The 14625-nt window shown below is 40.9% G+C and overlaps 2 protein-coding genes across 3 annotated transcripts in view; both read right to left on the reverse strand.

Annotated features, from left to right (window-relative positions):
* Positions 1–966: 966 nt before the first annotated feature.
* Positions 967–9389, reverse strand: cdpf1 (cysteine rich DPF motif domain containing 1). The gene is made up of 3 exons (XM_080754509.1): positions 9211–9389; positions 7318–7429; positions 967–3788 (listed from the first exon to the last, which is right to left on the reverse strand). The coding sequence occupies exons 1-3, from the start codon at positions 9324–9326 to the stop codon at positions 3660–3662; spliced, it is 357 nt and encodes a 118-aa protein (XP_080610635.1). The 5' UTR covers positions 9327–9389; the 3' UTR covers positions 967–3659.
* A 1564-nt stretch (positions 9390–10953) lies between these two features.
* LOC308308399 (peroxisome proliferator-activated receptor alpha-like) overlaps positions 10954–14625 on the reverse strand; it is a 30567-nt gene continuing 26895 nt past the window's right edge. Inside the window, exons 8-9 of one of the 2 annotated variants that reach the window (XM_080753813.1) lie at positions 14283–14569; positions 10954–13714 (exon numbers count right to left, since the gene is read on the reverse strand). In XM_080753813.1, the coding sequence (XP_080609939.1) occupies positions 14325–14569 (245 nt within the window). In that variant the 3' untranslated portion in view covers positions 10954–13714; positions 14283–14324. Of the gene's footprint in view, positions 14570–14625 lie in introns of both variants that reach the window. The other variant, XM_080753812.1, reaches the window with a different exon arrangement.

Below are 14625 nucleotides of genomic sequence, written 5' to 3' on the forward strand. Positions count from 1 at the left end.
TTTGAAGCTATATTACACTATTATACTGAAGCTATATTAACACATTTTGCTAGGGACCCCTGGCTGGAACCCCTCAAGGACCCCAGGCCCCCACTTTGAGAACCACTGCTGTACATACATTTACATGACTGAAATATAAAAGTCTTGCAGTGGCCTCTAGCCTATGGCAATGTTGTTGATTATTATGCAAGTTGTGAAATTAACCAACTTCAAACGCTCACGTCACGCTCTTTGTCACTTATACTGTAGATGGTCACAAACACATTTTGCCAGGGAACAGACCGATTCGTTTACCGTAATTCTACTCAGTCGATGGTTATGATCAGGTTCCAAGGAGAGGGATTACACAGGTGAAATCTCACTTTTTGTGTGCAGTGGTGTAAAGTACATTTACTCAAGTACTGTGTACACACACACACACACACACACACACACACACAAAACAAGACCTGAATAGTTCTTCCACCACTGCTTGTGTGTAAAGTGCAACCAGGATGACATCAGCCCAGAATAAAATGGTCTTCCGTCATTGTTGGCAGTGTGCCTATCACTGTCAAACCTTGGCACTGGTGCCAGGGGGTTGGTTCCTTGCTTGGTTGGTAGTAATTACTTGTGTGTATCTGGGAGTCACACACACACACACACACACACACACACACACACACACACACACACACACACACACACACACACACACACACACACACACACACACACACCACACACACACACACACACACACACACACACACACACACACACACACACACACACACACACACACACACACACACACAGTAGTGGGGCACTTAAAAGCAGACTTAAAAGCAGTGATTTGATGACATAAGAAATGCATTTAGTTTGTGCTTACATTCAGGTAATTTCATATTGTACATTAAAGACTGTAAAAAAGGGTTAGCACAACTAGATTAAAAAAAGCATTTGATAAAGATACAGTGAACGTCCTCAAGTAACCACGTTGCTACTTTAAATACATTTGTGCTCCCTCCTGTACCATGCAGGTTGGCCAGTGTGTGCTGTGTGGGTTTATCTTTTATTGTTGATGTTAACTACACTTTAGCTACACTAAAGCTGCATGAATTCTCCAACCCATAATCTCATGACATTGAGAAGACATCGTTTACAGTTCATGGGGTGAGGCAAATAGGCAATATGACTGTTCAAATATCACAGTTTTAGTTCAAAAACCTCGGAATTGATATTGTGACAATAAAATTGTATAATAACCCTTTTTCTTTAGTTTTAAAAATAGGGAAAGTATCAACTCTACAAATCAGCTCTCCAGCGATATATCAACATGTAGAATTAACAAGCTACACAACCAATATCAAAGGATTTAAAAACACAACAGAAAAGTATTTTTCTCTCTCGCTCTCTCTTAAAAATAATAATGAATGACAAAATTTAGCATACAAAAAATAAAGAGATATTCACTTGTGACCCACAAATGGATCCCGACCCAGTGCTTGGGAACCAGTGCTCTAGCTAGTGTGCACCCGCTGTTGCACTGGCCATTCAAAACCACTAAGCCTGCCTTTAAAAAGCCATACTGTTCCAATTAACCCCCGAGACGAGAGCGGTATCTCGTGATAAACACAGCGAGGTCATGCGCTGGATAAATGGAACAATAACAAAACAATGTAGAAAGGTCACAGTCCGAGTAAAAGTAATAACATAGTTGGAAGGGTAGAATTCTTATGCACGTGACTTGCCGTCCTTGGGAGTCAGTGTGCAATCTGCAAGACCGTGTCAACCATAAATTACTTGAAAATACATTGTTTAAAAGGATGCATTGTTTCCAACACATATTTGAGTAACTTGTAACTCCACATATGCATAAGTTAATGTGTCAAACTGAGTTGCTACTATAACTAGTTTGAAAACAGAGAGAATAAGTACACAAACTTCCTCCTGTTGTTTTTTCTTTTTTTTTTCACTGAGATTGAGTAAAGAGAAAGACGGCTAATAGTGTTTTTTAGTTTTCTACTGCCTACTGCAGTATATTGCAGAAGAGGTGGCAACACTAAGTATTGGAATACGATACCACATTCCTGTGTTCATTTTGACAGCAATTTTTGATTTCGTTTTTTGAATACATTTTCATTCAGTTTTAGTCATATATTAGTAATCTGAAATATTTTAGTTTAAGTCTAGTTATAGTCTACTAAATATAATAGATTTTAGCCGACTAAATCTACAGCTCATTTTGTCAACAAAAATGTATTTTGGCGGGCCTTGATGGTGTCGTAATGCCTGATTTTACACTTGGTTGCATGCTGAAAATAGCCAATCTACAAGCTCACAACGCGTCACGGAGAGTGCAACCAAACATAACATGATTTGTATTAGTTATACTGGATCTCCCACTAGTTCCTCCCTAACAATTTAGTCTAGTTTTTAATTGTTGACGAAATTGACAATATATTTAGTCCTAGTTTTAGTCAGCAAAATTAACACCGAAAGACACAGAGACAACTCATTTCTTGCATTTCGCAGATGACTTGTTTTTGATAAGTATTATTAAGCCATTGAGCAACTTATTAACATTGTTATGGAGTTACTATCAGCCATTGCCATTTTTCTTCTCAGGGGACTAAAAACGACACAATGAAAATTTTTCACCATCCGGAATTAGGGCTGTCACGATATGACATTTTACATGACGCTTAATTGTCACTCAAATAATTGGCGATTAACGATTTAATTGTGTTTTTGTCGTTGATAATTACATTTCTGTTTGGCTTTTAGGCTTTGAAGTTGTACATGGTAGATATGACACATAACCTAAATATACAAAGAAATTACTGACATATTTGACAACTTACTACTTAAAAAATAACTTTGATAGTGGAAATAGACGATCTACAAGCTCACTTGTGAGCTTGTAGATATGCTATTTCCACTATTTTTTACATTAAAAAAATATATATGAACATTTTTCAACATGGAAACGATTATGACGATTATGAAAAATAATCGTGATTGTGTCAAATAATCGCGATTAGACGATTATGTAATAATTGTGACAGCCCTATCCGGAATTTTGGCCAGCATTTAACCAAAACAGTGCAATGTCACCAACAGCACGGTTGCTCATGCAGGATGATGGTTTCAGATTCTAAACACGTTGGCGGTTGCAGGAAACAGACCTTACAGGTCATGTTTATGTAATATGTCTCCAGTATAGAGATAGAGTATTCATAAAACAGAGCCTTGATTTTAACCACTGTTGCACACGAAAGTGGCAAATATACATGCTCACAATGTGCCACTTGGCAACACATCGTGCGCTTGTAGATCTGCCGCGTTTGCCAAACGTTTGCCTGTTACGATGTGCCCAGAACAGGGCACTAGTCTAGGACTCCAGGATGCGGATAAGTGACACCAAAGCAATTAAAATGGAAGCACTGTTTTATGAATACTGTATTCAAGACAGGAAACACATAACCATGTCCTGTGCAAAGGTCTAATTCCTGGCGATAGCGTCAGTCACCGTGTCCTTGAGCAAGAACACTGAACCCCCCCTGCTACCTGCTGACTCATTGTAAGACAGTCTGGGTGACAGTGTCAGCTAAAAGCTAAAAGTTCCTTTAAGGTCGGGTCATTTAAGGTCTGACCGGTCACCACCACCGTTGGGGTCATGAGACGGCAGTCTTGGAGCTGTGCTTCCTCTTTGCCAACTCAGTCTGAATCTGCTGAGGAAACTGCTCTAGGTGCTTGTTGACGCACGGCACGCAGAACCTCTTAGTGTAGAAAAGACTGCAGTCCTGAGAGGAGACAAAAAAAAGCAAAGCGTCAGAGCTCATGGGTTCTTTTTTTTAAGATTTGTTTTGGGACTTTTATGCCTTTATTGATAGGACAGTAGACTCAGACTGACTGGAAATGGGGGGAGAGATGGGGAGTGACACACGGCAAAGGTCATCCGGATCGGGAATCGAACCGGCAACGCAGCCAGGCATCCATGCTTATGTGGCAATGCCTAAGTGGTATGCGCCTGGACCAGTAGGCCAGCGCGCGCCCCAGAGCTCATGGGTTCTAGATCAGTGGTTCCCAAATGTTTTAGCTTGAGACCCAAAAGAGAGCCTGGGACCCTAACTACTGAAAAGAGCAGATCTACAAGTTTGCGATGCGTCGCTTCACGAGACGTTGTGTGCTTGTAGATCTGCTATTTTCACTAGTTTTGTACAACAGTCTAGTGTGATGAAGCTTTACAAAGAAAACGTTCAAAATTGAAACTTGGAGATACAAGGTTTCTGCCCGACAGTTTGAGACTGTCTCCCTACTATTCCATTGAGACCCTGGTGTTGCGTGTGATACCTCCTGGTTGACAAAGTAGCACCGCCTCAAGCCTATAAGCCCAATGTCTCCCCATGTCATGCAGGGCTCCCCTCTGGGCAGAGTGGTATACAAGATTGGTCTCCCACGCAGGAGACCTGGGTTCGATTCCCGAGTAGGGGAATAAAATGTACGTATTGACGCGTTAATTAACTGTTCTGCCGCCGTTGACAGTCCTCACCGTCATTGAAAGGGTTAATACCATGGCGCCGTTGACGGTGAGGACTGTGAATCTTACTGTATATACAGTAAAGATATTATTACTTACTTAATGTCGCTCCGGTCCCGCTCGCATCGGTAATGTCGGCGATTTGTTTACAACGCACGTTGGGCGTGCACGCGAAGTGAAGCTCCTCAATGTTAAGTCAATGGAGAGGCCCATAAAGAAACTTCATTTAAACAAAATAGCCATTTTGAGACATTTTGCAGCAGATCTAAATGTAAACAAGGCACAAGGCAGGGCGCAGCCATCTTCGTCTTCTTGTCCCACACTGTCATGTGACTAGATGACGTAATCGTTGCCGTCAAGTGATAATCCAAAAAAACAAAAACAACCCCCTTCCAGCCCTTCAAAATAATAGCGGCGGCCTATGGAGGAAACCGCGTGGCACCGAGGCACCAAGCAACCTTCAGATTAAGAGGCACTAATTGTGTTAAAAGTACTATGCAAAATCTGCCACAAGCAAAGCTTGGGGCTTCCTCCCTGCACACATGCTAATGAACACATTCGTGGTACTCTTAACACAATTACTGCCTTTTAATCTGAAGGTTGCTAGGTGCCTTGGTGCCGCGCCGTTTCCTCCGTCGGCCGCCGCTATTATTTTGAAGGGCCGGAAGGGGGTTGTTTTTGTTTTTTTGGATTATCACTTGACGGCAACGATTACGTCATCTAGTCACATGACAGTGTGAGCCCAGAAGAGAAACATGGTTGCGCCCAGCCGTGTGTATTGTTTACATTAGACCTGGCTCAAAATGTCTCTTTTGGAGTAAATGAAGTCTCTTTATGGGCCTCTCAATGGATTTACTATGGAGGACGTTCACTTCGCGTGCACGCCCGACGTGCGTGGTAAACAAATCGCGGACATTACCGATGCGGGCGGGTGCGGATCGACGTATAGTAAGTAATAATAACTTTACTGTATATACAGTAAGATTGACAGTCCTCACCGTCAACGGCGCCATGGTGTTAACCCTTTCAATGACGGTGAGGACTGTCAAGGGCAGCAGAACAGTTAAGGCAGAGGTTCAAGTTGACCGACCTTAAATGAACTTTTAGCTTTTAGCTGACATATGTTTGTTTGTTTGATTGATTGATTGAAGATTTTAGTAGAGGTTTGCATAGGAAAAGTACAGAACAGTACAGTTCACAGGTACAAGGTCAACTAAAAGGATATAAATCACAAGAAAGCTTTTAGCCTTTTAAATTGGGTCCCTTTTACAACTACTGGGACCTGGGTTCAATTCCCGAGTATGGGCATAAAAAGTGGAAAATGTAAGTATATTGTATGTATTTGTATAAAACCTAAACTTGAGCAAAAATGTATTAGAAGAAGAGATTGCGTGCAACTTATTCAAGGTAAGAATACAAAATTAAAAAAAGTTGAAATGATCAGTCGTACTCCTCTATAATGTCTCAATTTCTTGGAACAAGATGTTAAGTCAGCACCTTAGAATAGACACATGCAAGCAGTCACGCACTCAGTCACACACCCTCAATCTCTCTCTCTCTCTCTCACACACACACAGACACACACACACACACACACACACACACACACACACACACACACACACACACACACACACACACACACACACACACACACACACACACACACACACTCTTATCTAATCTAGAATGATGTCATCAGCCCCAGGAGTAGAATGACAACATCGCTTATTCGCTTCCTACCATCCTGGATTCTATGTGTGCACAACTACAACTAGCCATCACAATGGGCGTTTCATTCTTACTTCAGTGCTTATCAAACTTTTTTCAAGGGCCCCCAAATGAATATGTATCTGTTAAAATGTTAAGTGAATTCCGGTCTAAATGGCTTTTTTAACTTGTTTTGTTGTTATTTTTGTCTAAAATCAAAAAATGCATTATTGTCCATTTTGGGCGACCGACCACAGCCCACAAAACGGGAGCAGCGGGGCTTATGCAAATCCGCTTATTTACATCGTTTTAAAATCCATCTTTTCGGCTCATATCGCCCCTTCATGCAGACATTATAGACATGGCAACAACATTATACCCCAGGCTTACTTCGTTGTTGAGATTCTGCCGTAAAACGCCTCACTCACACGCTCAAAATCTTCTGTGTTGAATCCAATAGGAATCGGAGACGAGATATCGAATACGAGAACCTCAACAATAACAGACCCCTCCAGTTATTTATGCATGTTCACAATAAATACTCAAAATATTCAAATTTATTTCCCCAGAGTTTCTTTCTGGGCCGCTCCTACATTTGGCTTTGTCTGTTTGCATTTAAGTGTGTATATGTACTGTATGTCCCACACTTGGCTCATCGGCCAAGATACGTGGGACGTTTAATGAAACCATAGAAATGCACTTTCTAGAGAACTAGAAACTGCGTGGGCTTGCTGAAAATTTGTATCTCAAAAAATGTGGACTAGTTTTAAGTGCCAAAAATGTTAAGACAAAATTGATTTCCCATAGGAATTCACTGGGAAATTGCGAGCTCACAGCACCGCTGACGTCACACTAGGCAAGATTTAATAACCAATGTATCGCTTAAGTGGTTAAACTGATTTTGATGCTATATTAACATAGTTATTTGGGGACCCCCTGGAACCCCCTCAAGGACCCCTGGGGGTCCCTGGACCCCACTTTGAGAAGCACTGGCACTTTTCTGCTAAATACAGTCCGTGGCATGCCATGCAAGCCATGAAAGCCTGTTTTAAGTGACGGTGTAAAAAACAAATCCACCTCACCGCTCCAACACAAACAGGGATGTTGCATAAACTGCAGCTCGAGCCCAGAACCAGAAACTTCTCCTTGTCTGGACTGAAAGGATCCTTGGTTACAAAACACTCTTCCAGCAGCCTGGTGGAGAGAGACACGCACGCACACGCACACAAACACACACACACACACACACACGCACACGCACACGCACACGCACACGCACACACACACACACACACACACACACACACACAGTGAGTGTTTTATTTGAGTCCACAAATTATATTAACTACAGGCAATCAAATCAAACAGGGTTAGACAATTCATGAACACCTAACACACACACACACACACACACACACACACACACACACACACACACACACACACACACACACACACACACACTTTAGTTGGGTCCTCAAATTACATTACAACAACAGGAAATCAAATATAACAGGGTTAGACAATACATGAACACCTAACATACACTCGCGCACGCACGCACGCACGCACACACGCACGCACGCACGCACGCACACACACACACAGCTTGGTCTGTAAAAGATGCAGCCACAAGGCCTGTGCTCTGGTAAGAGGCTGTATATGTGCAGTGCACACACAAACATGATTACTAAATGCACGAACACATAAATAGAATAAGCAAATACATCGGTATTTATATACGCTCTGCACATAGTATTTAGAGGTAGGGACATGCACACACAGCACCTTCCAACACCTCAAATGGTACAGCTAATGTGCATGTCCATAGGCTACTTGCAATTTCTATTATACCATAAATACTACTGCTGCTATTCTTATTTCTTCATTACGTCTTTGTTATTGTTGTTGTTGTTGCTGCTACAACATTGATGAAACAAAAAACACATTAATCTTGTGTTCTAGATAACAATAAGAATTTTGAGTAATTTTTGTTTTATGTGTGTGTTTTGCTCCCTGTGTTAAGTGCAGGACTGTAAACCATTTAACACTGTTATAGCCTTGATTAAGATGTTTTTTCTTTTCTTCTTCATTCTTTTCTTCTTCAAAAACAACACTGACTGTAATTAAAGGAGTAGTTCACGTCCCAAATTACTTTTTTTCCCTATTGATTACTCACGCCACTTGAGTTCAATAATATATATATTTGTTTTTTGTCGCATTCCTAAGACAATAATTTGATTACAATAAATGTACCCCCATTGATTCCAGATGGGGACCCAAATGAATCAATGGGGGTACATTACTATATTAATATAAATGCAAAAAATATTGTTGAACTCAAGTCTCCACGGCGTGAGTAATCAATAGAAAAAAGTCATTTTGGGGGTGAACTACTCCTTTAAGAAATAACGGATGATAACTTAGTTACAGCATTGTTATTATCATAAAGCATGATAATAATCAATCAACAACAGTTATTTCTTAAAATCAGTCAGTGCTATATAAGCCAGTGGTTCTCAAAGTGGGATCCAGGTACCCCCATGGTTCCTTGAGGGGGTCCCAAATGAACCCTTACAGCCAGGTCTGTAATTATGAATGAGTGTAAATAGAACCAAATGGACCCGTAACAACACACTCTCAAGAGTTATAGGGCATTGGTTCTCAAAGTGGGGTCTGGGGATTCCCAGGGGTCCTTCAGGGAGTTCCAGGGGGTCCCCAGCTAAAATGTTTGAGAATCACTGCCAAAGCTGTACAAAATTTACAAATCTTCTCTTCTAGGGGTCCCTGTGGCACATCTGTTCAAATGGGGGTCGGCGGGCAGCGGGCTAATAAATAAGTGTCAATCTGGGGGTCCTTAACATGACGTTTGAGAACCACTGTTCTTGACAACAACCACTGATACAAACATTCATGTTATGTTAGCATTATTATTAGCAACATCTAGCACTCCAGTCCTTTCTCTGTTAACTTACACGATAGCTCTGGTGTTGGGTGGTTTCTGTCCGTAGTAAGTGAAAGGGCTGCTTAACTCTAACTGACACAACTGACACACGAAGGTCTGCTGTGGAGGAGGCTCACTTTGATACATTATGTAAAAAAATGTGTATCTTCAAACTTTACAGGGTCACAGAGTTAGCCTAGCGACATGTTGTCATAGTGTCGAACCCATGGCCCGGAGAGACAGACTGGAGACACTCCGAGACAGTGTGGCTTGTGAGTGGCTATCCCAAGACAACGTTCACAACCAAACAGCCAATCACAGTGCGGTCAACCTTCCAGACTATGGGATCGAGACTTTTTCCTGCTTCCCTTGCATAGTTATGCCCTTTTATATATACTCTATGGTTATGCCTTCCCGTTTTTATGGAGCTCTGCCGCCACCTACTGCCATACAAGCCAAAGAGCAGTAACTACATGTTTTTTTTATTTTTTTACAGTCTATGGTTTTTAGTGGGGTTTTGTTAATTGATTGATTGAATACTTTATTAGTGCATTGGAAGTGTGCTTTAAGTGTGCATAGGAAAAGGTTCAGGACAGTACAGTTCACTGATACAAGGTCAACTAAAAGGATAAACACCACAAGAAAGCTTTTGAGTTTTTGTACAGCTCAAACTCATACAATATTAATGACAGACACAACAGTAGGCCTACTATGCAGAAAATATCAATAATAAGACAGTCGGAAAACAAAATAAAAAATAAATTGTATTTACAGTAAGTAACACAAAACTCAAGTACTTTCTTTTTTTTTACTTTACTGGAGTATTTCCAATTGTCAATACTTTTACTTCTACTTCACTACGTCTAAGAAGCAAATATTGTACTTTTCAACTGGTTTCCAACTATCAATCATTTAGCTGGGGATAATTTCGAACTTTTCTAAAAAATTCAAAATTCTTTGAGGGAGTTCAAAATGCATTGCAGAGGAAAACAATCTGAAACAATAATAATAATCTGATACAGGGCAAGTGGCCTTTTGTGGAATAATAAATAGTAGGTGAAGAAGGTATTTGCCTATAGCCTATACTCTTTGGCAGATTATTATAAATATCTCCTTAGTGCATCATCATATTTGACATCTAAAGTCCAAACAAGGGTCCATTTGGTTCCAGCGGTGCTGCAGATGTTTTTTGGCACCAATATATATGGAGGAGAACAACTCAACCCAAATGATGAACCTAGTACCGGTAAATCAGTCTGGATTCCAGTCTGCTTTTAAGGTGCTGTGCTTTTGTCAAAATGACCATAGATGGCAGCGAAGGCTCTGTTAAGGCCCAGCAGTGCATGAGGTCATAGGATTCAAATGCAAATGAATACAATTCAGATGTTACCACTTGTATCAGTGTCTATTATAAACTATAAATAATAACATTTATTTTTTTAAGCATATCTAAATAATAACAAGTTATAATGAATTGCAGTTTGTAAAAGAGATGCATTTGGACACAGAAAACCAAGAAAACCAGCTCACCTGAAGGATGCATCCACATAGGATGATCTTGTGGGTTTCAAGCCATGTGTTCTTATAGCAACAGCTTTCTTCAAATGTCTTCACTCTTCGAGATAAATGTGATAGTTCTGAATATTTATGTAATGTTGCTGTTCTGGAATGGATGCCATATCTCACAGTAACACAATAAAAACAATTGTATGAAAATACAAATTTATTTTAATTTGTATATATTTATATTCATTTATAGTTATTTGGAGTGAAAATGAAATATTCTTTGTAAAGTAATTCTACAATTTACAATTTAGGCATTTAGCAGACGCTTTTAATCCAAAGCGATTTAGCAGGTAATACATCAATGTAATAAGCAAGTTAATATGTCAGTACATCAACAACAATAGAACTATGCATAGGAATATCAATCTAGAAAAACAATAACATAGGTAGACCAAAAAAAACTCAGAAAGGGCCTTTCTGTGTGGAGTTTGCATGTTCTCCCCGTGTCTCCTAGGGTAGATGCCCTCACAAAAACATGCAGTAGTCCTGGTTTCTATACTACCTCCCCCTAGCCAGCCAGGTGCTCCCCAATTCCCCTGGCGTGGCAGGTGGATAGCGGAAACCAGGACTACAGGTTAGGTAGTTGGCACTGGGTGAGAAAATGGGTTGCAAAACCGTGGGATAAAAATTATTAAAAAATACAAATAAAATAAAAATGCTATCTAGCTTCATGTATGGTCATTGAGGGAAGGGGAGTGTTACAGTAGTGCTATGGGTTTAGGTGGAGTCTGAAGAGGTGAGTCTTCAGTTCAAGGCGGATTCTAATGTTGACATAGGCTGACACAATTATTTACATTACATACAAGTGGAGTTAAAAAAGAATCTAATAAACAACGCTAAATACGGTTTAGAGCAGTGGTTCTCAAACCCCCAGGTGGTTCCAAATGGACCTACAGTATGCAGGTCTGTAACTTTGAGAGTGTTACAATTTATACACTCAGGAGTTATGGGGGTTCTTAAAATAAAAATAAAAGAACCACTGGTCCTGAGCATGTGCAGTGTTAAATCTATGGACAACGACAACATGACTAGCGATTAGTAGTAATCACACTCAATGAGGTTGAGATGAAGACCGTAACCATCAGTATACTGCCAGATTAATTTACTGAAAAAATATTAATTCAACTGGCCACCTCACTTTAGGCCAAAAGGTCACCTTGAGCTGCCAGGTAGTTAGTTGTTGCATGATTCATTATTGCTTATAATCAGTGCTACTGCTACAGATAAAGATGTGATTCATTTGACACAAATAAAGTACAGTACATACATACATAATTCCCAACAGTTCTCTACAGTATGTCATCTTACAGACAGTTATATACATATTGTCACAGTTGGGTGGAAATCTTGTATGGGAATGTCCATCCATATGATGTCATTATTTTATTATTTTATTTTTGTAGATTAATTCAGTACTTTGTTGTACAGTAGTGTCGTGCAAAGTCACCAAGACAGTAATAGCAATGTGACACGTGAGTGTGCAGGTGTGTCTGTAGGTTTAAAAGAAAGTAACCAATGAAAAGTATTAACAAGCGCTGGTGACTAAATAACATCTACAGAAAAAAGAAAGGGTCTCGTCTGGGTGCTCGGAAGTTAAAAAAAAAGTGTAGGGAAGGTGCTACATCAAAGGGAATCTTCTGGTGAAAAAGATTGTTGAAAAACATTATCCCAGTTTCTCAAGCTCACAACGCGTTGTCGGCTATTTCCACCACACTGTTCTTTTTTAAGTATAAAGTTGTCAAATATTTGTCTTTGTATATTTAGGTTACGTGTCATATCTGCCATGTGCAACTTAAAAGCCTACAAGCCAAACAGAAATGTAATTGTCAACAACAAAAACACAATTAAATCGTTAATCGCAATTATTTGAGTGACAATTAATCATCATGTAAAATGTCATAATCGTGACGTGACAGACCTAGTTCCTGTCTGACAGCAACAATTGCACGTGTCCCTACATGGGAAACAAAAAAGAAATAACCAAAAAAGGAGGATCAAAATTGATGAGCAGCAGTCCACTCCAAAAGTGAAATATTTTCTGCTTGAGGCGCATAGAGCGCTCTGACAAAAAAGAAAAAGGAACTCTGAGCATTGCTGCTCTGCTATTTATTTAATATTTTAAGAATCTGCTTCAGGTCTTAAAGGGGGTATAAGTGATATTTTCTGTTAAAATATATCTGAAAATGGATGTTTCTAAGTAGGGGTGTTTCTGAATAGAGGTCTGCCCCCCTATATAATATTCCCAAAGTAATCATTTCTATAGACCAGGGTTTAGTAACAGGGGTCTCCCTTTCTTTCCAGCTCTTTAGTAGGATACCAATTTAACCTATTATTTATTTATAAAATGATCTCTTTATAAAGAATGTTGTTTGTTCCAACAGTCTGCTATTGCTATGTTTTTACAGTTTGTTCAGGTCCTGTGTATACAGTTAAAGGGGAATTAAACCCTACACTGATTGTGTAGTTTGATTTTCAGTTCCGGTTAAAAATTATAGCCGGGGCGCCTGATGGAAGGGAAACTAACTAGTTGGAAAAAAGTGTTCATTCCACACGCTAAGTTCAGCCCGGGAAACTCCCCCCTGTCAGGTGAAAAGAAGCGGCTTGGACTCCTCATGCATAGAAGGAAGCATGAGGTCAGTCCGTAGCGCTCCCCAGGATGGCAGAGGGAGTGTAGCACCAAGGATTAAATTAGACAATTGGCACCGGGTGAAAAAATGGGTTACAAAACTATAGAAATCTAGTGTGCTCGGGCAGCACAGTGGTAAAGTCCCTGCCCACCACCGCGGAGGTCGTGGGTTCAAATCCACCAAGGCCGCATCCGGCTTTGTCAAGCATCTATACGAACACGATTTGCCCGCGTTCGGGGGAGGCAAGCCGGGCGGGAGGGCTGGAGCAGCACCTGTCAGCAGGGAATGTTTGGCGGGAGGAGTCGGACGAAGGCTCTGCGTCCTCCCGGTGGGGGCTCCTTGCTGGTAGGTGAGTCAGTAGAATACAACAGCGGTGACAACACAGAAATATGTGAGGGGAGGAAACAATTGGCATAACAATTATAAATTGGGGGAGACAAGAGAGGAAAAAAAAAAACCTGACCTTATTGTACACCGTGAAGTAAGCAACACAGCCAATACAGTACGATTAATTATGAGTGAGGTAGATTTAGGTGTGTGAATGTGAATGTGGCACACCCATGGCTCAGTCTGGGCACACCTCAATCTAACACACCCAATATTAATGTTTATTAGCCGCAGCTGTGTTGCATACAAGCTTTTAATCTGCCAGTAGTTTTTTAAGCTGAACAAAAGAAAGGTTTCATGCCCCTTTAAATGTCCTTGAGCTCTGGAAAGGAGATGTACACAGTGTGTGTGTGTGTGTGTGTGTGTGTGTGTGTGTGTGTGTGTGTGTGTGTGTGTGTGTGTGTGTGTTTGTGTAATATATTATGCATGTTATGCACACATATATACATATATATTATATATAGACACAGTATATAAACCATATATATATACACACTGAATATGTATGTCCAGTAACTCTAACCTCTCATACGTGTCCCTGCATACACGACTGCATGGCGACCTATCAGTACATGTCCCTGTAGATCTCCTGTAGGAGTGGGTGCAGCGACGTGTCCTCGGTCCTCTTGATGTCCTGGACCAGCTGAACGTGCTCGGTGACCAGCTGGCGCAGGTCGGCCAGCTTCTGCAGCAGCCGGGGGAACAGGAAGCCGTCGTCCGGGTGGTTGGCCAGTAGGTGGAGCCGCAGCGCCTGGACGATGCTCTCCTGGAGACGCTCCACGGGCAGCGCGTCCACCAGGCCTGGGCGGTCTGGAGGAGGGGAGGGGAGGGAAGATGGACTGAATTAAGAGTGCAATAGATCAGTG

The sequence above is a fragment of the Nannobrachium achirus genome, assembly GCF_963921795.1.
Source record: "Nannobrachium achirus genome assembly, chromosome: 23".
In the NCBI taxonomy this organism is placed as follows: domain Eukaryota; kingdom Metazoa; phylum Chordata; class Actinopteri; order Myctophiformes; family Myctophidae; genus Nannobrachium; species Nannobrachium achirus.